This window comes from Amphibalanus amphitrite, unplaced genomic scaffold, assembly GCF_019059575.1.
Source record: "Amphibalanus amphitrite isolate SeventyFive unplaced genomic scaffold, NRLGWU_Aamphi_draft 000111F_arrow, whole genome shotgun sequence".
Lineage (NCBI taxonomy): Eukaryota > Metazoa > Arthropoda > Thecostraca > Balanomorpha > Balanidae > Amphibalanus > Amphibalanus amphitrite.
The window spans coordinates 876,170-904,118 of NW_024881606.1; the positions used below are offsets into that span (position 1 = coordinate 876,170).

Sequence of the window (27,949 nt, forward strand, 5' to 3'; positions counted from 1 at the left end):
TTGTTGGATTTTGACCCCCAAAAATCAAAAAATAGATTTTTTGAATATAATAGCCAAAACATCCAAAAAGTTTTTTGAATTTCGAAAAACCGGAATATATGTGATAGTCCCTACCGCCTTCTACCTACATACCAAATTTGAGATCGATACCTCTTTTTTAGCCAAGTTATAGCGAAAAAACTGTTCAAAATTGATGACGTCAAATTTTCAAACTCAATTTTTAGCAATTCTAGACCTCGTAGCGCAAAACAAAGACCACCATTAGACTCCCCGTGACGAGCTGCATCGAATCAATACCCATTTTATGCAAAAATATGAACTTTGAAATTTGACCTTTTTTACCTGACCTTGACCTGACCTCCACCAGAAAGTGACCTAAACCGTACCTGATGGTCTTATAACCAACACCATTGAGTTGGAAATGAAAAACTGGCCATAAAACATGCATCACATAACCTTAGTAAAGTTGGGCTCATGTGGTGACCCTTGGTGACCTTTGGTGACCTGACCTGTGACCTGACCTGGTATGACCAGTGACCTCTAATAGCAACATATGTACTAGACAACTGACGCCTTATCGCTGATTTTCGACAAAATGCGTTTTATTCGGTGTTATAGCGCTTTCCCTAGAAGCCCCGTGAACGGTGAAACATTTTATCTTTGACCTGACCTGTGACGTCATCGGTGACCCCGAGGTCAATGAAATTTGGTTTCCCTCGACAAATTTGACAGGGCTATCGAACGCCGTTTGAATTTTGCGGATCCGTCCAGTAGTTTCGGAGATACGGGGGGGGGCAAAAAATGCCCCCCCCCCCCCCCCCCACCGCGCGGAAGGTGGCTGGTAGGCCCACCGCCTGCCGGGTTAACCGAATCAAGTTAGAGATATCGCCTGACAACGCTCACGTCAGTCCTAAGTGAAAAGAAAGTTGTTTTCTTTCAGATTGTCTTAGAATATAGCTTAATGATGAATAATTATGATTTTTATTTTATTTAGAAATATAGCTTGCAGAGTTACCGGAAACACAATTTTTAATATTTTATGACATTTTGGCCAATTTTCAGCTAAAATATATTCACTAGGCAAATAGCCTCACGACACTGTCGCATTCTATGTGCCGTTACTAAGCGCATTGCGCCTGTATGTATTTCATCCGCACGACCACGACCGACGGGACCGCTCCTGACCTCGTTCAGCTGATATTTCGCCGTACACCGGCCTGCCGGGTATTCGATATCATTTCACCGGTACTGGCGTTCGTTACCGAGCGCAGCTGGCTGGCACACAGTCTATCATGACCCGTAATCATGGGGGCTAGGAGAAAATCTGCATGTCGGATGCGTTGTAAGAGCTGGCAAAGGTCTTGTATGTTGATGTTAAAGGGACCCTCCCACCTTCAAAAAAGTTAATGAATTGGCATGAAAGTGATGTCGCTCGGTTCAGAAAGAGCAAAAATGAATATCTACCAAATTTCATCGAAAAATATTCACCGGTTTCAAGATATTAGACTTTTACTTTTGTTTACTTTTTGGGATCTCAGCTGTTCCTAGCGACTTTATTTGAAAGTGCGGCATTTGTTGCGCGCAAAGCAGCATATACCACCGCGTGCTGCCAAACGTTTTAGTAAAAGATTTAAAAATCGTTAGATCTCCGCTGACGTCACAAATTCTAAGGGGGCATACCAATGCATTAGCCCCTTAGAATCCAAAAACTGCAAGTTTGAAATTCCATATCTCCGAATTAAAGCATTTTTCGATGTTGTGAATGCCCAAACCGGTATTTTCAGGCCATGGCCACCAATTTGGCTATCTCAACTCAAAACTAATGTTAAGGTGGGAGGGTCCCTTTAATTGCAAAGTCGTTTGCGATCCAAGCGTTTGAGCGATAAGTGAAGTAGCATGAGAAGAATTTAGAAACTAAATGTAAAATAAAGTTTGTCAGGACCGTACCGCTTTCCCGTTTCCTTTGCGTACCTTTTTGAGCGGCGGCCGGCCGCGGATGAACTCGAGGATGAGTGCGTGCGCGTCCTTCTTGACCCGCGGAGGGATGTCGCCGTCCACCATCACCTTACGCAGCTTGAAGCGCCGCGAGCGGATGTCGTCCATCAGCATCTCGTAGGGCGTCAGCTCGAACTCGGTCGGAGTGTAGGTACACTCGACCTTCTTCAGCTTGACGCCGCGCCTCAGCTCTCCGATTATCTGCACCCAAAGTCGGCCCTGTATAAGAGAAGAGAGGCGAACAGTTAGCAAAGGCAGTATGACAAACATCACGGTCGGCATCAGCCGCGGCAGGAACACGTCTTAGGAAAAGGTAAATTGCGGGTTAACTTCGTATCAAGATGTAGGCAGATCCCAGAACTCAGAACACACAGGCATCCACACTTCAAAGTGATCTGACATACTGATAAGTTCATATCAGTTTGTTAATTGCACTAATTAAACCGAAAGTCTGGCGAGAAGCATGCAAAAACTTTCTAATCCTGTTTGACATTGTCTCTTTTGCTAAACTCCTCGCACTCTTCCTCAACAGTTTCGATCATCATCTCAGCTCCGACTCAATTAACGGAAAGAGAGCAGAATAAGTGGACCTTGTGGGCCAACACATTCCCACCTGACACACCTAGTGCGACACCGGTATACGTCAGCCCGGTTTGACCGGTCAGTACCGACACTCCGCACACAACGACGAACGTGTCGGATAAGACCATCGTCTCATACGACACGACACTCTTTCAGCTCGGCAATCTGCATTCGCTCCGCACTTGCAGGTCGCTTTGCATGCAACCTTCGACCCGCCGCTTAATAACGACCTTCTCGCAGACGCGTGGCGGTACAAATGGGTCACAGCTCGAGACCAGAGGAGCTGCGAGTTGCGACCCATTCTCTTGGGATCAGAGGAAGCCAATAAGCTGAGGTGGTGGTTACGAAAACCGATACGGGACACCTAATCGACTTTATCCATCGAGCTGAGTTGCACCAGCTCGGAATGTCGATGAAAAGACTGTCCCCATTATTGACACCGAGTTTAGCTGAACGATCCACTGTGCGGGTTGATGGGCCGCGCATCAAGTGCCGTCACCCAGCTGATGTCACGCCACGCCACGTCCATGTCGAGCTGTCGATAACGGCTCCCAGACCGAAACGACGACCTTTCCTCCAGTATCCGACCGCCGCACGCCGATTGGTGCACTGTAACGATCCGATCGTCATTGCCTTGCATCGGCAATCGATGACCAAGTGATTGGGTCACGTCGGTGATTGGTTCGCGTCGGTGGGCGCTGTCGACAGCCAGGGAGGCTGGCACTCAGCTGCTAACTAGCGCCAGGCGCTCAGCTATTACTTATTAGCCATCATCGTTACCCATAGACTCCTTGTCATTGATCCAGCTCTCATTTGCCACTCCAATGAGTAGAGTGAATTCAGCTAAGTCAGATTGCACGCCAGTGATCGAGCGCCTGTCGAGCGGCGCACCGAACGAAAGCCTGAGAGCCGAGCGGTTCACGCACGTCGCTCGGCTCAGTCCGTCGTGATGATCCTTTTCTGGCGGCGCACGAGTCGCGCCGCGCAACTCACGCCGCGCTGGCCGGCGCGGCGGCGCGGAGTGGGCGGTCACCCGTCCGAGCTGGCCGCCGCACCGCACGACCGCCACCCCGACTCAGCCCGCGGTCCCGGTCCGAGACAGACCCTGCGGTCGCCCTAGAGGGCCTAACGATTCACCTCGACCTGACCCGCCTCTCTAACAGAGGCGGCGTGCGGCGTTTTTGCCTAAATTCGCTATGATCGCCGCCACTGAGCCCAGCGGAAATTTGCCAGTGCACCGGTCACGCACCGGACAAGGAAGGGACCGCGGTATGGCCAACTGACGCCCAGGAGAAGCGCATGTGACGTCATCGGGTCAGTGAACGCCGCGGGCAGACAGTGGCGACGTGCGAGTGGACAGCACGTGCAAATCATGCATATTGCAAACGCGCGCCGCTGCCAGTGCAAACATTCCACGGTAAAAATGAAAATGTATATGAAATTCAGACAAAGTTTGCTTGGAGTCTGGGGAAAAAGAGCACTTCCACAATTTCGGCAAGGGAGGATGAGCTATTTTAGATCAAAATGAGCCCAACAAAACAACAAACAAAGCGAAAAGGTCATAGTTCGCCTACCTTAATGATCCATTCTTTGGTAGGCTAAGAGCAGAAACACGGTTTTAGTGGCACGATATGACAGTCTCATTTTGGGGCGGACTGTTCGGACACGGCCTGTCACCCAGAGACGGGGCCCGGCCGCCGCGCCGACCCAGTCCCATCCAGACAGCTCCATATGAGCCGCGACCTCCGTGGGACGGCTCCGCATGACTACGAAATGAGCACGGTGCCACGGCAGCCGAGAGTTTCCGGTGAGACAGTTTGGAGCAGACAGAGAGATATTTCCAGTTTAAAGGGGCTCTAAAGTTTGCCGATTGAGGCGATTTATATGTAGGATAATTACGTTAAGAAATGATTACTATGACCATCATAAGTACAAGAAAGCAATATTTTGGCAAGGCATGCTTTTGAGATAGCTTCTCTTCATCGTTTCGAGTCACAGTTTAATCTACAGGGCCGTGGAAGCCTTCAGAGGGTGTCGACGACACAGTCAGCCAGTGGTTTTTGCTGTTAACGAGTAGCATCACAGCACAAATAAGCGTGTGACGGTGCTGACAATACTTATTAGCGGACAGTTTTTATCAGCCATTTCAGAAGTGACGATAGTCTGATATAATGCCACGCGACGGACGGGAGTCCTTGTTCGCAGTCTGACAAATCGCGTGTCCAGTCAAATACCTACCGCCTACCGCCATGAGCGATAATAAGGCAGTTATAGCATGCAAGTTATCCTAAGTTCCACATATCAAAATATCACTTTTCGTACAAAGACACATAAAAATAGCCGTAATTGTGGGATTTACGGGTTTATCTAACAATATGCAGGTTGCAGAAAACAATGACATTCATAACATTCCGCGTTGATTTATTGAACGGTAAAAATATGCAATCATCTACCGTATATACTTCCTCGTCTCAAACTTTAATCTACTCAACTCGAATGCAAAACATATCAAACCACTTCCTTGTAAACAAGCAATCTGATCCTAATCCGCGATAACAATCTCCAATGTAACCAGAGCTCTCGCTGTCCTCTCAAATTAGACCGTCCCCATCGGTGAAAGTACTGACTACTGACTAGTGACTATACCACTGCAATTGCTCCGCTCTGAGGTAGGTACTGCAAACACAACACCTATATAGCTGTGTTCAAACGCTCTCGGTCACACTTGACACCGTTACCACTGGTTACCAGCCGGTAACTGCCGATTCGGTAACTGATAAGTTGGTGTAACGCGCCTAAAACAACGCCGGTCAGCTACCAGTAGCGGCAAAACCGCTATTGCGCTACATGTAGGAACCAAAGAAATGCAGAGATTGGGTATTGTTGCGGCATTTTTGAAGCTCTTGAAGAGGAAAGTTGGCTGGCTTTTTGTAAATACGAAGGTTATGTGTCAATAGCTTATAGGCATGTAAAGATTGATTCGTGGTGCAGGTTTGCCGGGGCTTTGCCAAACATGATTCATAAATCATGGATATCAATATCAAGTGATGACAATAAGTAAAAACTCCCCGTCCGCATGCTCTCCCTCCCCTAACTGCCCGTCCGTACACTCACCCGCCCGTCCGCATACAGGCCATACACCCCGTCTCCGCCCGTCCGTAATACTCCTCGTCTGCTCATACCCACTCGCTCCATACCCACCGCTCATACACACCAGTCCGTATATCCCCTAGTCGGTGGCTACTCATCCCTGTTTTCGTTTGCACTCACCCACTGATGCCGGTTGAGCTCGTCCATCTCGGCGGCGCCCGAGTTGTGATCGCGCTCGTCGGTGATGCGCCGCAGCTCGCTGGTGCCCTGGCGCACCACCCTGAGGAAGGTGGTCAGCTCCAGCGTCTCGGCCACCAGCGCACGGCACACCGCCTTGAAGTGCTGCTCCGAGCTGGCCGGACGCTCCAGGTGGTTTGCGCATCGCTGGAGGAGAGAGAACGGGTCAGGTCAGGTCAGGTTGGGTTGAGTTATCCCGAGTCAGGTCATGATGCGTCGTGGGTCAGCTTTCTCTAGGTTACATTTGATTCTCGTTCTGTCAGCTGAGTTTTGATCGGTTTGTGATGTCAAGCATTGTGGCATAGACGACCACGAGTACATTCAGCAGCAGTGACATATTTCCACCTTCACCAAAAGTGGCTGCGATTCATGCCAATCTCGTATCAAGCCGCCAACATAGTGCCGCTATTGAGGTCAAGAGCGGCCAATGGACTGGTTGAGACACGGAGACAGACCCTCGAGTAGAACAGTGAGCCACTGAGACAGATTGGGAGCCGGCTGTTCTGGATCCGTGGCTGACAAAGCAGATTTCACAGCCGTCCGGCGGCGTACGTGAATGATGCGTGAAATTAGCGCTACGCATACACACTGCCCCGCCGGCGATCTGCGCTAAATTATCACCAACTCGATCTCAGGACGTCGTCCGGCCCGCAATCCCAGCGGCCAGCTGCAAATGAAAGCCAACTACAAACGGTTTCATAACTCGCTTTGAAACACGAGTGGCCGGACAGACCGATGCCCTGGCAGGGGTGATAAAGTTGAGCCGTTTGGCGGCCCGTTGTCGTTAGCACGCATAGCGCCTGGGGCGGTGAGAGCGGCCCTGTGCGTACGGCACGGGGCGGGCCCCTCGCTCCTACTACTGATGATAGTGGCCTCATATTTACGATCAGCGTCGGTAATTGTAATTCCCTTATCATTTCTGCGCGTGTATTGTGCGAGCGGCTGACTTGCAGCCAGGGACTGCACGGCTGCGCGAGACGACTGCGGCGCACGCATACCTTCCTAACGCAATCCTCACGCATAAAGGGTCGTAGACGAACGTAAATTGGCGCCCCGCGGTGCCTGAGATTGCGGTTGACGTTCTTATGTTATCAAATGACCTTGGGCCCTTGGGAACTTTGTTCTTGTGATTGAAATTATGACATTTCACACACGCAAGACTTTCTAAAGCACATCCGCGGGTTCAAATGATGAGGCCTCACTTTAAAAGTTTCCATTGATGGGTAAGCCATATTGACAGAACGTGCCATTAAAACGAATTAAATTCGACACCCATCGGTGACTGTTATGGTAAGCAATGTCACTATCTAAATCCCGATCCATTCTCCGACGGCCAGTGACATTACTTGATAACGTTTATTTGGGACAGAAAGCGGGTGCCCAAATCACGGACGTGGATCAAGCCATCCGCAAATCTTCGCTTGGCGACAGGTTCGATTCTCAAAGGTGGCTGGGCTACGTTTCCCCACGCACCGCACCGTTTGCGCCTTCAGAGTATGGAAACAAGCCCCTTTGACGGCATGTTATCTTTGGTCGAACATCCAGCAATGGGTGCACTGCATACCAACACCAGCTCCGGGTCCGAACAGCATCCGAAGCGGTGCAGCAGGGACTATCCAGTCTGTTTACCAGACCGACCTGGGTGCGGCTGATCAGAACATCCGAGCCTGTCACATACCGACTAATTCGGCGCTGAACGATTCCATGGCGCAAGCTGAACTACCGCTCATGGTGTCTTTTCCGGGTAGTGATATATCGTGTTACTGCATTTACTCTTTCAGGTATTCCAGTGAAGAGAAAACTTATCTAATTACAAATAGCTATATAAGTGAGCGTTGCACACAAAGCAGAGTGCGTGCGTGCGTTGCAGCAATTAGTCATCTTTAGATAGCTCCGACAGCATAATCTGCACAATAGCCACCAAAGGCTGTGCGTGGGGATATAAGACCGTGTTTTAGCCGGGGTGATAAATGACTTCAGTGAGACATCATCATCAGTACCGGTTCGACCCTATCTCACACGAGCCTCTAAAACGGTCGGGAGACGTTCCGACACCCCGCTGCGCTCAAATCAACCACCCCATTCCGCTCCGCACGTCTCACGTTCGGTCTGACGCCGTTCTCCGTTTTCCCAGTCCATTCCGCTGGCCGGCGGGAGTGTCCCGCTGTGCCGCGGTACGGACGCTGCTGGGATCTGTCCGCTGCCGGTCTAAAATTGGACCACGTCGTGAGGACCGATAATCAGCCCACGGAGAGGGCGGGTTAAACGGTCGGCTCATCGAGCATCGGTGACGGATCGACCCGGGCCGACCCACCGCTGACCAACAATTATAACCGGTACCGGTAGCAGCTCGCACCTCCCCGCATCTAAATAAGGAAACGTTGGCCGGTGATATCGCTGGCATTAAAATTAGATAAGGCTTAATGTTCTAATTTATTTGACTGATATTTCTCTATTTCGGGAAAGCAGCTTAATCATGTCATTTATTCCACCTTTTCGTACCTCTGGAATGTTGAATCTAATTTTCAGGTGAAATGTCACAAAAAAAAATGAAAGCCCAAGACCAATATGGTCACAAATTTGAAACATTCAGTTCAGTATGCATAAATATTATAGCTGTCCAGGTCAGTGGGCACACAATTTACAGATGTAGGTTACCCGTAAATGAACTTCCTGATCCCGGCATCCACGTTTTTTTATCCGCTGCGAGCGGCAGTGCGCCAATGTCGGCCCGTTTTTCAGTGGAAAATCTCGCGTCCACGAGCAGCGCAGCTCGGTCCCCGGGGGCGGACCGGTCCCGTTAGAGTCCATCCAGGGTGTATCTGGTGTCAGACCCCTCCCTACCGCAGCATCACACGCCGCCGAGCCAGGAGGATGACCGACCGAATCATAAACACTGGCGCTCTGTGTCCTACCGCTGAAACACCGCAGTTCAGCGACGGTGTGAGTCTAGTCACGTGGCCTACCACCTTGGCGGATAGTGGGGGAGAGCGTCGGACACGTGACTGGCCGGCCGGTCACGATGCAGTACTGGTTTATTCCGGGTCCAGCAGAGGTCGGGGTTAATTGGATCTCACGGCAGTACGAGACGGAAGGGTATCTTCCTGCACAGACCAGTCACCTCGCCGTGGGTCACGGAAGGCATGGCGCTTTCTCTTCCCGAGTCGGTACAGTACGGAATGGATCTACCCAGACCTTGATTCACGATTATAACTTATAGGCGAGCGTGATCTTGATTGACCGTCGTCGAAAGTGAACGCATGAATGCATGGATAGCTTCGCATTGATATACATACTTGTAACAGCTTGATCGAAGGACACGTCCGGATAAGCATTCCTCCTCCAAGACAGACAAACTGGGCATTAGTTTAACTAATGGGACATGAATAGCCACTCTCGCCGTTTATCAGCGCGAATATATGCATTATGCTAATAACGTCACCAGCTCATGGATCTTGAGGACAGACCAGCCAAGCTCCTCGGTTAACGCGACGGAACCATGGTCATCATCGCCATGAGACGCGCCTCTCGATCAAGCTCAGACACTTTCCGTTATCAATTGCTTCGCCCGATGAACAGCATCATACATATTGTATGTGTTGTGAGCGCGAGCCGCGGCCCGGCCCGGCTCAGAAATAACATCCATAACCTCCCCAGCCCGCCTCAGAGCCACGCGGTGCTTTATCAGTTAGCTGCTGCTTTCCGACGGTGCGGTACATACCTCGATGACCTCTCGGAGCCGGAATATGTGCGGGTCGTCATCTGAGTCGCCCGAGTCCCGTTCGATGCCTTCGTCGTCGGTTTCGGCCTTCTCGCCGGGACCTGGGGGTCAGAGGAGGCGGGTCAGCCCTGGGGTCACACACGGGTCACACATGGGTCACACGAGGTCACACAGGTCACCGGTGGAGGGCGGCAGTGGGCGGCGATCTCGGTCGGCCGGTCCAAAAGGGGAGGACAGATGGGCAGATGAGGTCAGTAATGGCCGGGTCCAGCGCCGTCCCGAGCCAAGACGGGTGGACGCTGTCATGGGAGTAAGCCCACGGAATCCAAACGAGAGGCCGTGGGTCGGGAGATAGAACCTTCCCACCAGATCCGGGGGACGCCCACCGAAACAGGGCCATCCCTTTATCGGGAGATGTGGGAGAGGGAAAGAGGGAGAGGGAGAGAGCTGCAGCGGGCGCTTCGTACCCACTGAGATCACGCGAGGTTAGTGATAGAGGCCCTCGGGTGATGGCATGCGCCTGGTGCAGACCAAAAGAAAACGGGCTTCTCGTTTTTATTCAGGGCGGCCTAAAGGGCATGTTGCGACATACACCTTTTCACAAGCAGCTTAATAGTACCATTGCAGTGTTCAAGGTATCTCAGCCTGAAGTCTTTTCGTCGAACAGATAATGGAAATCGGAAATTGTATTCCAATGCAAAGAGCCACCGCATGCTGTCAGCCTCACGTGCTGACAGAGACGACCAGAAAAACCAAAGAAGCATTTGAGCACCACTATGAGCATTTATTCAGAGATATGGGAGCAGAGCGGAGACAAAATACCAACATACATGGGCCGCATCATCGAAACATTTAACCAAGCATTCTATCTTGAAGGTCAAGGAAAGAGAAATTTAGGGCTGCTCCTACCAAACAAAGCATAACAAATGCGCAGAGTTTGGCGTTAACACGTTGCTGATGCGCCTCGATTCCACTGTCGCGTTCTAGGATCCCTTTGGGACCTCCGATGTCCGTCACGGTTCACCGGCCCCGCGATCAGCTGGCAGTCGCCGCGTCCTTGCCGGGGGCGCTGCTCCTCCCGTCCGTCCTCGGCCCGCGGGGCAGCGTCCAATGTCCTCTCTCCCGTCCGTCACATACTCCCCGATCAGGGTGCAGATGCAGCTCGACGGAAAGTGAAAGGCGCCGTGGAATGTTGTCCGTGGCGGCTGGAGCTCCACTGAGCCGAGTTGGGCAGCTTGGAATGCAGTTGACCCGGCCGACTGGACCCCGCTGGGACGAGCGGACCCGCGTGGTGCCGCTGCAATTTCGCAACGGGTCGTGTCACTTGCTACCCGAGGCACGACGTCCACCCTGGCCGCTTCAGGTTCGAACCAGCAGTGGGATCGACGGGGAGTCTACGGGGACGCGTGGACACAATGTCCCAGTAACCTCACGTCAACCTGGGCTTCTCGTGAGCTGTCCAGCTGCACGTCTCTCTCTCTCTCTCTCTCTCTCTCTCTCTCTCTCTCTCTCTCTCTCTCTCTCTCTCTCTCTCTCTCTCTCTCTCTCTCTCTCTCTCTCTCTCTCTCTCTCTCTCTTTCTCTCTCTCTCTCTCTCTCTCTCTCTCTTTCTCTATCCTCTCACGATCGCAGTCTTCCGTTGCAGACCCATCATTAGAAATCCCCGCCTGCAACTCCGGCAAATATTTCAGTCCGACCTGAACCGGACATTACCACCCACAACCACTCTCATTTGTCTCTGCCGGGCTGCAACAGTGCAGCGCATAGCGCAGTAGCGGCCCCGTGGAGTGATTGTCGTAGGCAGCAATAGCCTGCCCCTGCAGCGCACGTCTAAGGCTATATGATGGCGAGAAATTCGAGATGTGAGTCGGTCTATCGTGAGGTGAGGTGTGAGTTGAGCTGTCGTGAGTTGAAAAGCACGCAAAGGAAGTTGAGCGACCACAAGTGAGGTGGATCTTGCTTATCTCTACCTGATAGTGGGAGGTGAAATTCTCAGAAGGTAAGGCGCCACAGGATTGTGATGGTTTAGCAGGTTTATCGGGTGACTGAACTTCTGACTCACCCAACCTCCACGCTAAGTCTTTTCTTAATAAAACATGGATTACAAGTCCCCGCTGTTGTAGCGCTAAACGCTAAAATTCACGCAAGAAGTTAACGTTTACATCTGCAGCCGATATCAATCTAACGGGCAGCGAGTGATAAACATGGGATTCGCTGAACCGTGCGCCGGTCTGGATGGGTGCACTGCGGCGACCACCATCATGAGCTCCTCGGACGGAGTCTGGCCGGAGATTGGCGAGAAAAATCGCATCACCAAGGAGAGGAAGTGCGCTTTGGATAAATGATATTCAAAACCAGGAATGGTGCATTCCGAATAGGTCATCGGTCTGGAGGCCGGATCAAAATATAACGGCTGTTTTTGACGGTGAGAGCCACCTTTAGCGCGAGTTTAATCCGGTACCTTGTAAGGGCCATGATCCATTTCTAATCCGGACCAATTCACCAATCTGAGTCCGATCTATCACGGCATTAACGTATATCTGAGGAATGCTCGACGCCGCGGTCCCATCTTTCCTAGATAGTCACTAGGTGAGCTCGGTAGGACATTTCTGGCGACATGTCTGCGCAGTTCGGAATCACAGGGTCGCAAAGGTCAACCCAGAGATCACAGAGGTCACAAAGGTCACAAGGGTTACCGGTACCCAGGGGCGCGGCGCGGACCAGCTCGGCCACCGCCCACGGAGGTTCAATGGAGCGTTTATCCTGTGTGTGGGACAGAACACGGGCCGATCAGCGGCTGAATGGAGGCCGGTCGGCGAGCGTCACCGGCATTGTGCCCGCCGCTCGTGCCGTGTGACAGATGGGGTGCAGTGACACCCGTGTCACCGTGTCGCCAGCGTCACACTGTTACCGCATTGTTACCGCTATCACCGCCCACCCGGATCCCTCCCCTTCCATCCATCGCCCCCACAACCCAGACCTCCCCAAACCAGGGAGAGATTCCTGGCGGGCGTTTGACTTCGCGAGGATACTTATTGCGCGCGGCTCTTGGGCGTAACTTCGTGATACTTGGGCGACTAAAAGGCGCTGCCGCTAGCTTTCCAGACAGGGTAATTTGGCACAGGTCTTCGGTGGGGTCAGGAATGGCGCGGGCCCCGGCACGGCTGCTGACCCGCCCATCCTCGTTGTTTACACGGTGAAAGCTCATGAGCACGTGAGTTCGCTGCCGAGGCGTGCAGGCACGCAAGGCGACGAACACGTGATGAGAATCTCCCTGCACTGCCGACTGAAGATAGATATCGATGTGCGAGTGTGTGCACAAGACATGAACGCAAAAAGAACGCCCAGGAGATGAGTCGAGAAGGAATAAACAAAACTGCACGCCGGTCACGACTGTCATTAGCGAACTCAAACGTGAGGCGACTGCTAGGCCTGCGGCTTTCTCAAAGACGCCATCATCAGGAGTCTGGTTGATGTTCCAGTTTTTGCGCTGAAGCCTGGAGGTCAAGGAAGTTGCGAAAAGAAGCTGTTAATAGAAAGAAGCGGTTTGGTAACAGCATCAGACGCTTTGACGGCCTTTTATGTTTTATGTCTAGAAATGTTATCCGACTTGAGTTGACAATGCCGGCTGCCGGTCTTATAGAGCCATGGATAACTTATTGCCTGGCGATGACAAAGTGAGAAGAAAAAATACACCTCAGGTACTTATCCCGGTGCATGACTTTGGGTTAGATATAGCGTAGAGTACACATTTGTGAATGTATCTCTCACACAAAGGTTAGGCTTGTTTTGGTCGCAAATCCCTTCACGATTCGCTACGGATCTCCTTTCAGCTAACGGAGCAGTCACTCTGCTTCTATAGAAACACATTAGCTAAGCGGATTTGCTTGAACTGTGTTTTGACTGTCTGCAGATCAAGTCAGTTTCCGTTAGCAACAGATCCAATCCAATCCGTCTCAGTGCATTGTGCATTGACAGACCCGTTTCAGCGTGCACATGCGTCGTGTACGGGCACAACATGAACGTCAAGAGAGAACGGTAACTCGAGGTGGGCGACCTTTAAAGTCCACCTATTTAAGGTCATGCGTGTGCCGGTTTGAAGAAAAAAAATATAAAAATACGATAAAAAGTGAACCGAATAGAATCGGTTTAACCCAAACATTTATCACAAAATGGTCCGATCATGTAGCCAGCAGATCCATTATAGGGCTCGGTCCCACAACCCGAGTGCCTCCTCCTCTTCACCGAGCGCTCAAGATTCTTACATCATTTGACACACTGTTCTTGCCACCCATCCTCAAATAATCGCTGGCCGCTGCCACTGGTTCCGCATCGCCGCCGTCTCCCATCGAACTTCCAGCCCTAGACGTCACTGGGACCCACCCCCGTCTTCGGCAATTACCGCTGCCTCTCTACAGACGCTGGCGGTGCCCTTCCCCAGTCTGCGGCGGCCGTCCCAGTACCCAGCTGAGATCGGCTCGATACTGCCCTCATCCGTGGGAACTTTGGCGGCGCCTGAGTCACGAGGCGACCCTGGCCCACACCGGAGGGAGGGAGACGTTGGAAGGGCAGACAGCATGACAAAATCACCACAATAACGACCTCGGTGACTGGCGCCCGGGATATGACAAAAAGCATGCTTTTCACCAAGGGGCGTGCACCAGTACGACACCTTAGTTGATGGGAAAAAAACAACAAAACACACAAATCATTAAGCAAGCCTCTATGGAACCAAATAAGCTAAACGGTAAACCTGACAGCTGTTCATAAAATACTCGTTTTAACTCACTAATGAAAACATTTCGCGTCACGCCAGACGATCCCGATATCCAAAAGCACTTGTCTCTAGCTTGATCTCCACCCTGCCCGGAGAGGAGCCTCTGCGCGGCGGTCAGGGCCATGTCTAGTTTGTTTGAGTCGTTTCCCGGCACCGGGAGCCGGCGGCGGCATGAGTGATCGATGGCCCACTCCCATTTCGAGTCTGGTGCTCGAGCCAGCCGTGCTAATAAGGCCTCATCGGGTCCTGTTTCCTCACGTGGTGTCAGAACAGCCGACGGCACGGCAGTCGCGAAAGGCACGCCGCCGGGCCCGCGGCACGCGACATGTGGTCGGGACACGTGCCACAGTGGGTCGGCGCGCGAGCAGACACCGAAGAAGGCTTTTTCCGACAGGGAAGTGGCCACGAGTGTCTCGAGTGGTCGCCGGTGAAAACGCGACCAAGCGGGAAGGCTGAAGTGGTTTAGGAAACGTTCTCCCGAAGAAGGGTGTCATATCACGCAATAAAAATTGAGAGTTGCTGTTTTCAGGCAAGTGGTATCGAGTTACTATACAACATACAATATCTCATCTTCGTCGGTCTTGGCAGTTCTTGGCTTATATGATGGGCGTTTGAGTGTTTTGTGTGTCTTGTTCTCATGAAGTCATGAGCATTTCAAAATAAGCATGGGGCGATGTGCTGCTACATGATTGGAGAATGGTAGAAGTTCAGAAAGTGGAAAGTTCAGTGCGTGGAGGTGTCGCTCAGGAATAGCGGAAAACTCTGAAAGGAAAAACGCCATGAGCTCCGCCGGGTGGCAAACTTGTGTCGGCCTGCTGTCACACTGCGACAGCCCCATATAAACCGCAGAACGTCTCACGCAAACCGCAAACTCTCGGGAACCTGACCTTATGTCACCAATTATTCACCAGTTGTCTGCATTCTCAGCTCAACTCATGGCTACAAATCACGCTAGCTGGAGTATACCAGGAAGGTGGCATGACAAGAAGAGAGGTGACGGAGAGTCTATGGAAGACACCAGGAATACATCAGGCCTCCCGAGCGCACCAAAAGCGGTGACACTGTCTGTCCTGTTCCGGTGTCCCCATTTCTGGCGGCGTGACCTCTCTGGACGGGCCCAGATCTAGTCCGTCTGACCTCTGGGACAAACGGCGACCGCCGCCGAGCCGAGATGCAGCCCGATATCGACCATTAGCGCCGTCCGAATGCGGCACTGGGCTACCGCGCTCATGTCACGGCGATGAGGGATAGATGAGGGTCGGTGAGTCCCAGACGTGTGTCCGATACCGCCGCGTAACGGCGGCTCCATGTCGCTCAATGACACTCCGATGTGGCTCGGATAAATCTCCGGTAAATTTTATACGTTGTTCCGATCTGATCTGATACGGACCGAATGGCGCTGAGTGCCGCTTGGATGTCGTTCCCATTCGGAATTCCACGGACTCCAATCACGCCTGAATGTCAATCGCTTTGATGACAGCTCGGTGGACCTCAGAGGTCAGTCGAGATGACCCGAGGATATCAGCTGACCCCTGACCAACTACTGGACCTCGCAACGGTGGAATCAAGTGCGTCATAGGGCTTAGCAAGGCGGATTTGGCACGCAATGTGGCATCATAAGAATTAAACCATGTCTGATTCAGAGCTTGAAAATTATCGGTCAACTCTCAAGGGCCCCAACACAATGGAAGTTGTCCTGAGACCGAGCAACCTCTTAAAGTGGCAGTGGACGCTCAACCTATTGAACCATCGATAAACCATGTCTGATCGGGATTCATATCGGGAGGAAATGGTGAAGCATAACTTGATATACAGCAATGTCGATAACTGCGACCTACCTATCAAGAAAACGATATGAAGTGTTACAGGCGAGACACGCCCCGTCGATCGTGCAGCCCTCCCTATACACCATTGAATAGATCGGCTCATGACTCATTCGAGCAATCGTCGCCTATCAGCACCTTGATCCATCCTATCGAGCCCCGTCTGCACTATCGGGTCGCTGCAGCGAGCCATGACGAGCCCCGCCCGTCAGCTCAGCTCAGCGACCGTCCCAGATCCCTGACCAAAATAGCCCTCAGCCGGACCGATTCGGCAGCGACACGGCAGCGACACGAGCGACGGGATCCCTCGTCACCTCCGACCATCAGCCCCGTCGTCTCCGACGAACCGTGTTTACTGTACGTCGAGGACGACGAGGCGGCGGTGGCCGGTGCCGGGTGGGCGTGCCACTGTCGGCAGGTCAAGATGGGACGAGGGCCATTGAGTCAGAAATACACCGACAAGCCTGGAGAGTGCCATTGGAGTGTCGGTGACGTCCAGCTCCGTCCGAGCCGGGCTTCGGAGCGCCGTCGTGCCTTCCACGGTCCGGAATCCATTTCTCGGACTCGGCGCTCCCCGGAGTCCGGAATGGCGCCGCGCTCCGGAGAACCGCCCGCCGCCGGCGGGGCCGTTTATAAATGGCCGTGTTGTTCTGTCTGATATCTAAATTCCTGAGCCACAAACCAGACGCGCGCCCAGTTTTTGTGTCGCGTCTCGTGGCACGGAGAAACAGCTCCCGGGGCGAGCGGTTAGGATGCGGCTCGCCAGCCGCTCGACTCACGCCATACGCGCAAAGGATGGTATGACGGCGACGGCGCGGTGCGTTTTCATCTGCGGGTGTTCATGATGGCGGCCGAGTCACGGTTGACGGTCGGCATGACGCCCGTGATATCGTGCCGGTCATTAATCACAACACGGAACAACATTAACGGCGGCGCTCACGCCAAGGTCGCTCCCAACGCCGATCACGCCTCGGCCGTGCAGGTTAATTTGTTTGTCGTCCACAACCTGTCTTTTTGTGTCATCCTGACTGCAGGCGATGTAGTTAGCCGATTGACGGCTATGGGGCTGGCGCTTTATAGCCAGGGATCATGAGTTATTTCGAGCCATTTCGGGTGTTGTTTCCCCCTTCCCGGCCGTTCCATGAATGGTGGTCGCTGGACGTCTCTTTCAGCGTAAGGAATTTGCGACTCTTCTCTACTTGTCCGACTTGAAAGGACCAGACCTGTGAAGATCCTTCAGCTCTCCGCTCCCGGCCGACCCTTCCTGAATAGCCCACCCTACGATCAGAGGGCAAATTTACGCACCATCCACCGGGTACCAGTCCAGCCCGGGGCGGACACGACGCCTTCAAGGATGACCAGTGGACTCGCAGTCCAACCAGCCCTGTGATCGTTACAGCCCGACCGACTGCCGCGCTCTCAGGGTCAGCGTCTGGCCTCCACTGGCCTCAGCACGCGTTCAAACCTCCCCCTCCCCACCGCAGACCATCCGCCACACCCTGTCGGGGCACGCCGAACGCCTCCCTCCTCCCCCTGTCGGCACCAAACCCCCGACTCGACAGGTAACAGACCATACACCGGAGACGCTGTCCGGCTTCGTGGCGACTCCGAGAACGCAGCCCGGTGGGGAAGCCGTACTCGGCGACATTTACCCGTCAGAGCCCGGCAGCACAATGCCTCGAGTCGTCACGGCCCGGGGCGGGTTTCTCCTCTAAACAAAAGGCCACCCGTGTTGATTCGATGCACTTTCTTTCGGGCTAGGTTGTGGAGCGAACGCGTCAGACTCGTCTTCTGAGTGAGGATCACAATCGTTCAAGTAAAAACTCCAAAATAACGTTCAGAATATGCAAAGTTGCATGACTTCATTAAGTGATGGTTTTAACTTTTAACTAGCCCTTCTTGCATGGGACATTGCTCACGGCTGTGAAATACAGCTATTGCCAGCACATAGATGCAGCGCTATCAGGCGAGCATTTAAGACACTCACTTCGCTACCTAAAACACCACAAATCAGATGCAGACAATGGCAGTTGTGACAAGATCTTCAAGGAACGTATTTGGAAGACTGGTTTTAAAAAACTGTTGCTGACAAAAATAACTAAAACATGCAACAACATATGCAAATGCATGAACATTTTGGCGATGGGCGGAAAGCCAGCATGCACGAGATCATGCTCGGGCCATGAGGGGCATGGCAGCATCCTAACACTGTTGCTGCTATTACTGCTGCTGCTATTACAGTTTCTGCTGCTCCTACCGCCGCTAAAACTGCTCCCGAGCAGCAGGTGCCGCTTCCACTCAGCTCAGCGGGCCGTAGCGTAGCATCTGGCCCCGGCGGCCAACTGGACACCACAGTTCGCACTCTGCCGCCGACCGGCGCTCCAGTGGAGCACGACGGCTCCGAGGGCGGCCACCCCGCGCCGCGGAAAGTTTCACAGATCAACCACCTGCACCCCACACCGCGCTTTCCAAGAGCGTTTCATGCTAGAGATGTAGCTATTGGGTCGCTCACGCTCTCGCTTTTAGCAATCACTTGCCATTTTGTAAAGCATACTTGAAAACCGAGAACATGATTCCAAAAGGGATCTAAGCATTACTAACAGGCTCATCCGAAACAAAATCCATGTTCCAAGTCAATCAAGCTCTCATCAGCAATGCATGTCGGAGCGTCATGACGGCTGGACTACCTTGGGGCTCCTGCCGAAGCATTAGTGCTGGCATGTACCGCGCACATTCCTGCACTAATTAGCATCTGCAATTACACACACCGCTGTCCGGCGCAGGTGGCTGACGAGACTGCGGGACGGACATCAGGACGTCGCTGACTTTGAGCGCTGTTCTGCACGGCACGGTTCAGCATCGCCCTGCACTAACCATCACTAGCCTGGTGATAGTACGGGTACTTCCAGGCAGTGTGTGGAACCGTGAAGCGACGTCGTGACAACATAGCGAGTCACGTCTACGGCAGCTACGACGGCCATCGCCGAATGACCCGAAGAGTCGACCAGGATAAGTGTTGGGAGTGCCCGAGCGAGCATCACGACCGGAGTAATACGACCCACGCGTCGCCACGGACGGTCCAAGAGGCGTGACTGGAGACTTTGGTCACCACGATCCCCCACCCCCAGCGCACGCTCCCGCGAATCCTCCCTCATCAATTTAGGCATAGAGAACTATTTTCAGCACAACGTGCACCAGATTGGGCAACCAGCAAGGCGGGGATCGTTCGTAGAGTAATGAGGTAGCTAGTCCAATCCTTAGCCAATATCGAAATGGACCTGTTGCGGCGTCGGTCACCGAAATAGACCATTGCCGAGCCGGGACGGGGACCAGGGTGGGGGCGGGGCGGGGCGAAGCGGCCATCCACCGCCCACGGCGGAGAGTGGTTAGTGCTGTCGCTGCGGGGACGGTGACCCGAACCCTGGGATGGCTCGTGTCACCAGGTCAGTGAGGGGGAATGGGGTTAGATAGAATCCTCCCCAACGGTACGCTGATCTCGCGTGGTCTGACATTACGTGATTTCCTATTTTCTATAACACGACTTTGTTTTCCGAGTTCAGTGCCACATTATCCTACCTAAGCCCACAGATCATTTTGCTCATAAACCGAATCCTTCCAGGAATCGAGATGCAATCACAGGTTCATCGTTCTATCTCAGCTGGGCATTGCCCCGGAGATGAACACCGAACAGATTCTCAGTTGACATTGATCCTATAAAATTGACTCACTTTAACACCACTTTGCACGTTCATCCACGGAAGAAATGGATCAACGTCAGGTCCAAGACGCCGGTGGAACCAGTTTTATGTTCAAACGGCCATCGGTCCTGTCCTCTCCGCCTCATCAGTGATGGGTTCAAGGTCTTCCTGTGCCCTCACACACACACACACACACCGGACCCAGCTAAGGGGGAGGGACGAGAGTGAGAGGGCAGATAAAGTCAGAGGAAGGGCAAACGAGGGAAGAGGCTGATCCCGTGGAAGTGATGAAAGTCGCGAGTGATACGGTTCACCGCCCGAGCCTAACCGGTTCTTCCCTCTCATGCAGCTGGACGGTGAGATCAGAGGCAGAAACGGGCCACCCAGGTGTTGGGAGGGGAGGAAGGAGAGAAGTGTAGGGGAGAGGACAGAAAAGGGATGGTGCGGATGGAACTGAGGACCACCTGCACACTGAGTCCCTTCTCGGCAACGACTTGGCTCGAACACAGCAGCCGCGGAAAAGGTTTGAATATAACTGGAAACACAATAATTTGTATTATATTTCTTTATAAATCTGGGCAACGTGATGGAGGGTTGACGTATGCATTACCGTAAGAAAAACGAAATTTTACCTTCCCTTGCCTTTAGGTCCCTTGCAGCTTGTCACGAAATAATTTACTATATTTCTTCTGACAGAGTGAGACGTGAGCAGTAACTTTTGCTCTTAGCCACATTTTACCACTTCGCTTTGGCTCCGATTCATTATTGCGGAGCTCGTCATCGCACAGATGGTTTACTGACTTTAACTGCGTCGTTTTTGTCGCCGCGCCGGTTTCACCCCGCCGGACGTAGCGGTGCGGCGGTGGTTCGGCATGTGGCTACTGCGGCATTCCTGGTCATCAGTCCAGACCTGCAAGAACTGGTCCCGAAGTCTCGACGGTCCAGTGGACCTGACCCGACCCGGGGACGTCCGCGACCATCGCCTGTCCGTCCAGGTCCGGAGACTGGCCGGAAGGACCGACAGACAGGGTCGGCGGGACCGTCAAACCGACAGACAGCCTAGATATTGGAATTGGGCAAGGCCGGTGGAGAGACGTCCTAGTCCTTCCGGTTCCGTGCGTTTCCCATTCTCATCTATCCTCCGCGGAATTCAGATTTTGGAGAGACGTCGCTCGTGTGACGGCTCTAGAGGAACTGGTCAGAGCAAGACGAGCCAGTTCAGGTGGGTGATACTCGTAGGTGAGCTCGCAACGTACGCAGAAGACATGCCCCATGCGATGCGAAGCGAGCATAGCAAGCAGATGCGTGACGCATGACAAGTTGGGGTCATGCCATACCAGGGACAACGCCCGGCAGATTGCAAACCTATGTCCGCCTGGACAAAGGCCTCGCAGCCAGTGGTCCAGGACTCGCCGCCTCGCTCTCTGGCATCCGTAAGGCACTTCACTTCTGAATGCAGCTCTGATGGCAGAGGCGTGCCATGCGTAATGGCTCAATGGCCATGATCCCACCACGGATATCGAAGGCTGCCTTTCTTAGCCGAAAGATCCATCAGTGCCAGACATTGGCAGACTGGCAATGACAGCTGCGACCGGGTGCTGCGATATGCCAGAGGTGGTCGGGTCGGGTCGTTCTGATCTTAGCCGAGGCGACGGCTTGCCATAAATGGTCGCTGATGGGCCCTGCCACTTCTCAGACAGCCAGGAACGCACCATGAGGGACAGACTACGACGCGTGACGCGCGCACAGGCACGCGGCTTCGTGAGAACGCTCCAGGCCCGCTCATGCGTCCGTAGTGGAACCTGTTCGGCGCCAGGCCTTGGCGTGGCGTTCGTTCATCCACTACGGTGTCAGGGTCTTGTCTAGACTACCAACGATATGTCAGAGTGCTTTTCGTTAAATCCTTCTCAGACAGCTTTCAGACAGAGTTTATAAACAACCCTTTGCCGCCCAACCTCGGTGTTTTAATCGTCTGATTATTCAAATACGCGTTCCGTCCTAAGCTTCCAAGCGGCTTGTATCTCGCCTTAGGGTGATGATCAGAACGGGTAAGCTATCTCTGGAGAGCCTAAAAGTAACCTCATCACTGCAATCATAACTCACTCGTCTGTGGCGCCGGACGGGCTCAGTCCGGGGGCGTTCGGCCTCTGCCGCGGCGCGCAACTGCATACGCAGCGGTTCGGAGAGAGATGCCATCGGGCGGCCTCTACACACACTGCAGAGCTGCGCTGGTGAGCCGTGCTGCCGATCGGTGTCTCAGAGCACACGCGGCCCGCAGCTGTGACCCCAGCCCTGTTCAAGTGCTCTGCGGCCGCCGCGGCTCCCGCGGCCGCGAGGCGGAGCCTAATTTCGGTTAGGTTGAACACCCTCGCGGCTGCGGCCGGCGCGGCGACGAGAATGGCACGGTTGTTTTGAAAGGAGATGCTGATCAAAATTTTGTGCGTAATTGCTTTATAATGGCTTTATTACTTCAATTAGTACCTTTTTGAAGCAATTATTCCTTAACAACATAATAAAATCAACCGAAACAAAGAGCGAAATCCGCAATGTTTTGTCTCACGCGCGCAGTTTATGTCGAAGTTTCCCTGCGGTCGCTCCCGAGCGACCGCGGGAGCCGCAGGAAGAACTACGCATTACCCAGAATGCTGCTCTCGCCTGATTGGCCGCCAGCTAAGCTCCGCCTTTTTGGCCGCGGGAGCCGCGGCGGCCGCAGACACTTGAACAGGGCCCCCGTTTGGAAGGCAGCGCGAGATGCGTGACGCAGTGGCGCGCGGTGACTAGCCGTCGTCTGAAGGAGACTGTAGTCTGTCCGCCAGCTGCCGGCGTATTTGTACGCTATGTTTGTGCGTCTTGTTTGTCTCGATCGTCGTGTTTGTCCGCACATTGTGCTTCTGCATGCGGCCAGCACAGAAGTCGTATTGACCAACGGTCTGCTCGGGACGACGCTAGCCTACAGTACCGGAAACGGACAGATGCATTAGCGCGCTGTTTACGAGCCTGTCGAATACCAGACTCACGTGCGCGTGCTCATGCATGAACAAGCTCTGTGTGGGAACCGGCTGAGACGTTTGTGAGATATCAATCTGCTACTTTGGTTAATCATGCGTATCATATTATCTAATGAGCAATACAATTTGAAACCAGTCCAGCACATGAGCTCCGAAGTGAACACACAGGATAACGTTCAATGTAATTGAAATTTCAAACTCATCCCACCACCCCCCACAATTAACCCAGCCGACCTTGCAGCAGCTATGACTAGTTCACATTCTTGATCGCGTGATGAGGGCTACAAACCAGAGCTCTCACCGCCATACCCCGCTCCCAATCCGCTGGAAGCAGTGGTCTGCACGCCGGCCCGATCGGCTGCGATCACGCTGTGATCGGGCCTGCCCGTCGGCTCCCTCCCGGCCGCTGTAACCAGGCCGTTACCGACCGCTGATGATGGGACGGCCCAGGGAGCCGCCGGCACACCGCCGCTATCTGCTGATCGCGACACGAGTCGACACCACGTGGGCGCTCCTCCAAACGGCTCCTCTACCCCGCACCGAGCCGCTAAACGCCGCCAGAGCCGACCATTAAACGGCGCACAAAAACCCGCAATGAAATTTAAGCAACACCCAAATGCATGTTATGCAAAGAAGGGCAAGAAGTTATGGCCGACCGCGTTTCCCGGGTCGTTGAAACAGTCGGCCAGACGCAGACGCTGGGATGCCTACGCTGACACAGCAGATGACGAGTTCACATTTTTTAAGGCTTCAAGACGAGTGATTATCGTATTTTCACCACAACAGCCACAAGCATTCAGCTATTCGAAACATTTGAGGGTCGTGCCTAACGAGGTTTTACACTAACGACCCATCACCGACAGTCGTTGGCTCGAAGTCGTCACCAACCACCGATTAACGTGACCCATGAATGGGAAAGATCCGAGCCGAACAAAGTCAGATAGTTCTGAACGGAGGGATTTGGTCATGTAAAGCAGCACAGAAGGCATGCATCGTCTCTATAAACCAATGCCAATTTCTATTGGCATTCAAGGGAATTGAATAGCAAGATGTTTGTTATCGAGGGTCACAATGTGACTGGCTAGTGAAGACATGAGCGAGGGAGGGTGCGGCGGTGGAAGACGGGAGCCCGAAGGGAAGGGCGGAGGCGGACGACCTTCAGAAGCCGCCGCCGTCGTCTCTGTAGACTGACTTCCGCCGGCCGTCGGCGGTCAGCTGCCGACTCTGGCCCCGGAGCGACGGTCCGGCCCCTGGTCTGGGGTGAAGCGCCGCAGGCCCGGAGCGTCGCGGTTCGGCCCCTGGTCTGGGGCGAAGCGCCGCCGCCCCGGACGACAGCTGGGGTCCGCAGAGCCTGACCGAGGCACCAGCTGGCGGTACAGTTCCGCCCGCGGATGACGACAAGGTGAAATGGGTAATGTGAGCCGCTTCAGAGGCGTCATGAGTCATGGCTAGAAGAGGCGAACAATAACTAACTTAGTTGACTGATGTCAATGCCGTCCTTCAATGAAGGGCTGCAAAAAACAGCCTTCTTCAAAAGTTCAACAGCCTTGAACATGCTTGCTTATGCATACAGGCATTTAAAGCGAATAACCAGTCACCAAGCGGCCAAGCGTGTCAGCACCTTCACCTAGTAACATCTCCGACTAATGGTATGCGTGTGGACAGGTGCAGGTCAACTGAGGCCCGTCAGCGCAGGCGGGGTCACCCGACTGGGACGCTGATGGATGCCCATGCCACACCACCTGAATATTCCTATCAGCATGGGATGCCCGAGGCTCACCCGTTCTAGACGGTGTTGTCTCAGTTGTCTCACATTCGTGCTGACACAAGAGCAACAGCAGATGTTCAGTAGGTCGGCAGGTGCACCCCTGAGGCGTCAACGGCTAGAAAATTCATCGCAGAAGCCACCAAACTCGAAACGGTCAGTGTTCAAGAATGGAGGATCAACACCGAACGCAACAGAAATACGCTGCGCATAACTTGGTTTGGCATCTCATGAGATGATTTCCTGTCCGGAACCGGCGGATGACATCGGGCCAAGGATGCAAGGACAGCGAGCGAATCTATGAAGCGGCTACAACAATGGCATAGTTGTGACAGTCCGGGGGCCAGGCCCATTGTTTCGCGTCACGACATGCACCGTGGCGGTCACAGGCCGACATGCAAACACCGTGAGTAATGTGTGTAGTGGTCGGCCACAGCCGATCCGATCTCCGCGCCGCGACACTGACAGCGCCGCCCGGCGCAGGCGGCGGCGACTTCAATACATCAACTGCCTTCGACATGTTTTTGTGCCGCAAAACGTCCCCCGGTAGAGCCCCTGCTTCGCTTTCTGCATTGCAAGTGCGGAGATCACGACTCACGAGAAAAAAGTTCGATCCTCGATCCTCAGCTTATTTCTTCGGCAGCAGCACGACGCCAAAATCTAAGACAAACATTTTTTCTCAATATTAACCACATTATTACGTTACTGTTGCACCCGAGAGGGGTGGTCGAGCAATTATCACCTTAATCAAGACATCTTCGGTCAAGTGCCACTTCCCGTGACTTTCGAGGACGTTTGCTAACTGGGAAAGCCGAGAGCCATCTCAAGGTGGAAACTCGGTAAAATGATTCCCAGAAACGATCGAGACCCGCTCCCAACTCGATCACCAATCGCTCGCCTGCTCCTTTCAGCTAGTGAACAAGTCAGCCTGAAATCACCCTAGCAATGCTCACGAGCCTTTTTAGTGCCCAACACGAGCGGCTTCCAGGTCAGCGCAGCGTGCCGCGCGGAGACCCTGGGGCGTGGGCGCGGGTGTCGACCGATCCGGACCCCAGGCTGTCCGCTGCAGCGCAGACGTGAGCGGAGAGAGCGGCTTCTCTGCCCGACTGTGCAGTCGTGAACGGCTTCCGATCCGTATCTGCAGTCTGAGTAGACAAGCGGGCCGCAGGAGGTGATGCGTATCGCGCTCTGAGGCAGAATTAAACAATGATCTGACGCTCAACTCGGGACTAGACCATCTGAGTGAAAATCATGGAGGATCTCGCAGTCACACCACTTCAAGGAGACACGGAAGCGATTGACGAGGCGATGACGTTTTGTGAGCGACAGCCAAGTGACAAAGTCAACACTTGACGGCGCTGGTCGCCGGTGCATTATCTTTGTGTCCTGACACTTTTGCTGCCTCCTTCAACGCTTCTGTCGCTGATGGTGTCCTCTTGACTCGCCGAGAGCACGCTTACCATCGCGGCATACCAAACAGGTGTCATGTCTACGTGACAACGCAGATGTCGCTGTCGGTGGTGACACCGCCGACAACGCCAAAGTGCTGACACTGCCGACAGCTTACCAGCGCTGACTGCTGACGGCGATTACACTGCCGACAGCATCCCAGTGCTGGCCGTTGACAGAACCCCGGTGCTGGCTGCGCCCCAGTGCCGACAGCTTACTGGTGCTGACGGTACTAACAATAGTGTATTACTTGGGTACTAGCCAGGGTCTCATGGCATTAACCCGTGGTATGATTGTCGCCTTCAATGCCCCGGCGGTGACTGCCGCAATGCACCGCTTTCGCCTGGTTTCCATGACGCTATTCGGATGCCCTGCTTCTAGGCGTCCTGACCTCCGGCAGATCCCATTTAATTTCCGCTGCAGTGACTTCAGTCCGCTTCATTTGCTTCGACACGTACCCACCAGCGGCGGTGGCGCGGCAGGGGCGAAAGGCGGCGCCGGTGCGCGCGCTTCAATCGACCCTCTGAATCCCGACCATGCGTCACTGTCTCGGAGTCAGTGGCGGAACCGACGCACCGGCGACTGACGCGGAAGGCCACAGCGCCGACCGACTCGCGACAAACACGACAACACGCTCAATACGGTGAAAGCAGTGAAAGTGTCAACGAGACGCACATCGCCTCGGCGGCGTCCTCGCAGGTCGGGTCAGTGCGCGGCGCAGGCCGGCGGCCGGGTCACCGGGTAGGGCTCGGAGTGTGAAGGCAGCGTCGATAGTATCCGAGCGCCGTGACGGACCGCCCCGGCCGATCAAAAGGAGAACCGAGTGGCGGGTCGGCCGGGTCACCTCATAACCTCCGAGACGACGGCTTACACATATGGGAGGGCAAAGAGAGAGAGAACGAGAGAGAGAGAGAGAGAGAGAGAGAGAGAGAGAGAGAGAGAGAGAGAGAGAGAGAGAGAGAGAGAGAGAGAGAGAGAGAGAGAGAGAGAGAGAGAGAGAGAGAGAGAGAGAGAGAGAGAGAGAGAGAGAGAGAGAGATAAAGGAGACTGAGATAGTAAAAGATAGAAAAAGGGGGGACGAGAAAGAAGCAGAAAATTAAGAATTAAGAAAAGGAAAAGGAGGACAAGAGGACACGGCAGGAATGTTCAGAGTGAGAGGTTAAGGCCAGTGGCCGCCCACCACATCGTCCCCTCTGTCCACAGACCGCATGACAACTGAGCGCGCATGCAGGACATAATCCGGCAGAGAGCGGGACCTCAGGGCCGCGCCGGTCGGCACGGGAATATTTCCTGTGGTGTACCCACGATGGTGGCATCACAAGCCGTGAGTAGCAGATTATCCGCTAATTCCCCGAAAAATGAACACCGGTGCGATGCGATAAGGGAGCAGGCATGCAACAGGCAAGGAGTGAGCACGCACGGACACAAAACCATGCCAAATGTGATAAAATACACACAACACATTACGCAATATTTAAAACCAACAACAAAAACTTACTGGATAAACTTCTCCGGAATGGCCGACCTGAGAATGAGAGCATTTTAGATAGGTGGTATCTCTCCAAAACACGGCATGAGTTCATTAGTAAAGGCTCATATAATTCGTGTGGATTGAACTAATAGCAAATGGGCGCGACGTGTGGTTCAAACAGACGCTTGTCTGAGAAAACCAGCAATATTTCACACGAATGTAAAGCCCCTAGACACGATAAGGACCTACTTACTGCCAGTAAGACTCCATAGGTGAACGTTAAATTGAACACGAACTTTTATGTTCTAGATAGAAGCCAAGGAACAACACCATT

The 27,949-nt window shown here is 53.4% G+C and overlaps 1 protein-coding gene across 4 annotated transcripts in view; it reads right to left on the reverse strand.

The window, feature by feature from the left end:
• LOC122381004 (protein spire-like) overlaps positions 1-27,949 on the reverse strand; it is a 99,972-nt gene that overhangs the window by 28,398 nt on the left and 43,625 nt on the right. For 2 of the 4 annotated variants that reach the window (XM_043364663.1, XM_043364662.1), the window contains exons 4-7: positions 27,643-27,669; positions 9,626-9,726; positions 5,848-6,051; positions 1,972-2,214 (exon numbers count right to left, since the gene is read on the reverse strand). In XM_043364663.1, coding sequence (XP_043220598.1) covers positions 1,972-2,214; positions 5,848-6,051; positions 9,626-9,726; positions 27,643-27,669 — 575 coding nt within the window. The remainder of the gene's footprint in view (positions 1-1,971; positions 2,215-5,847; positions 6,052-9,625; positions 9,727-27,642; positions 27,670-27,949) is intronic. The other 2 variants (XM_043364667.1, XM_043364664.1) reach the window with 1 other exon arrangement.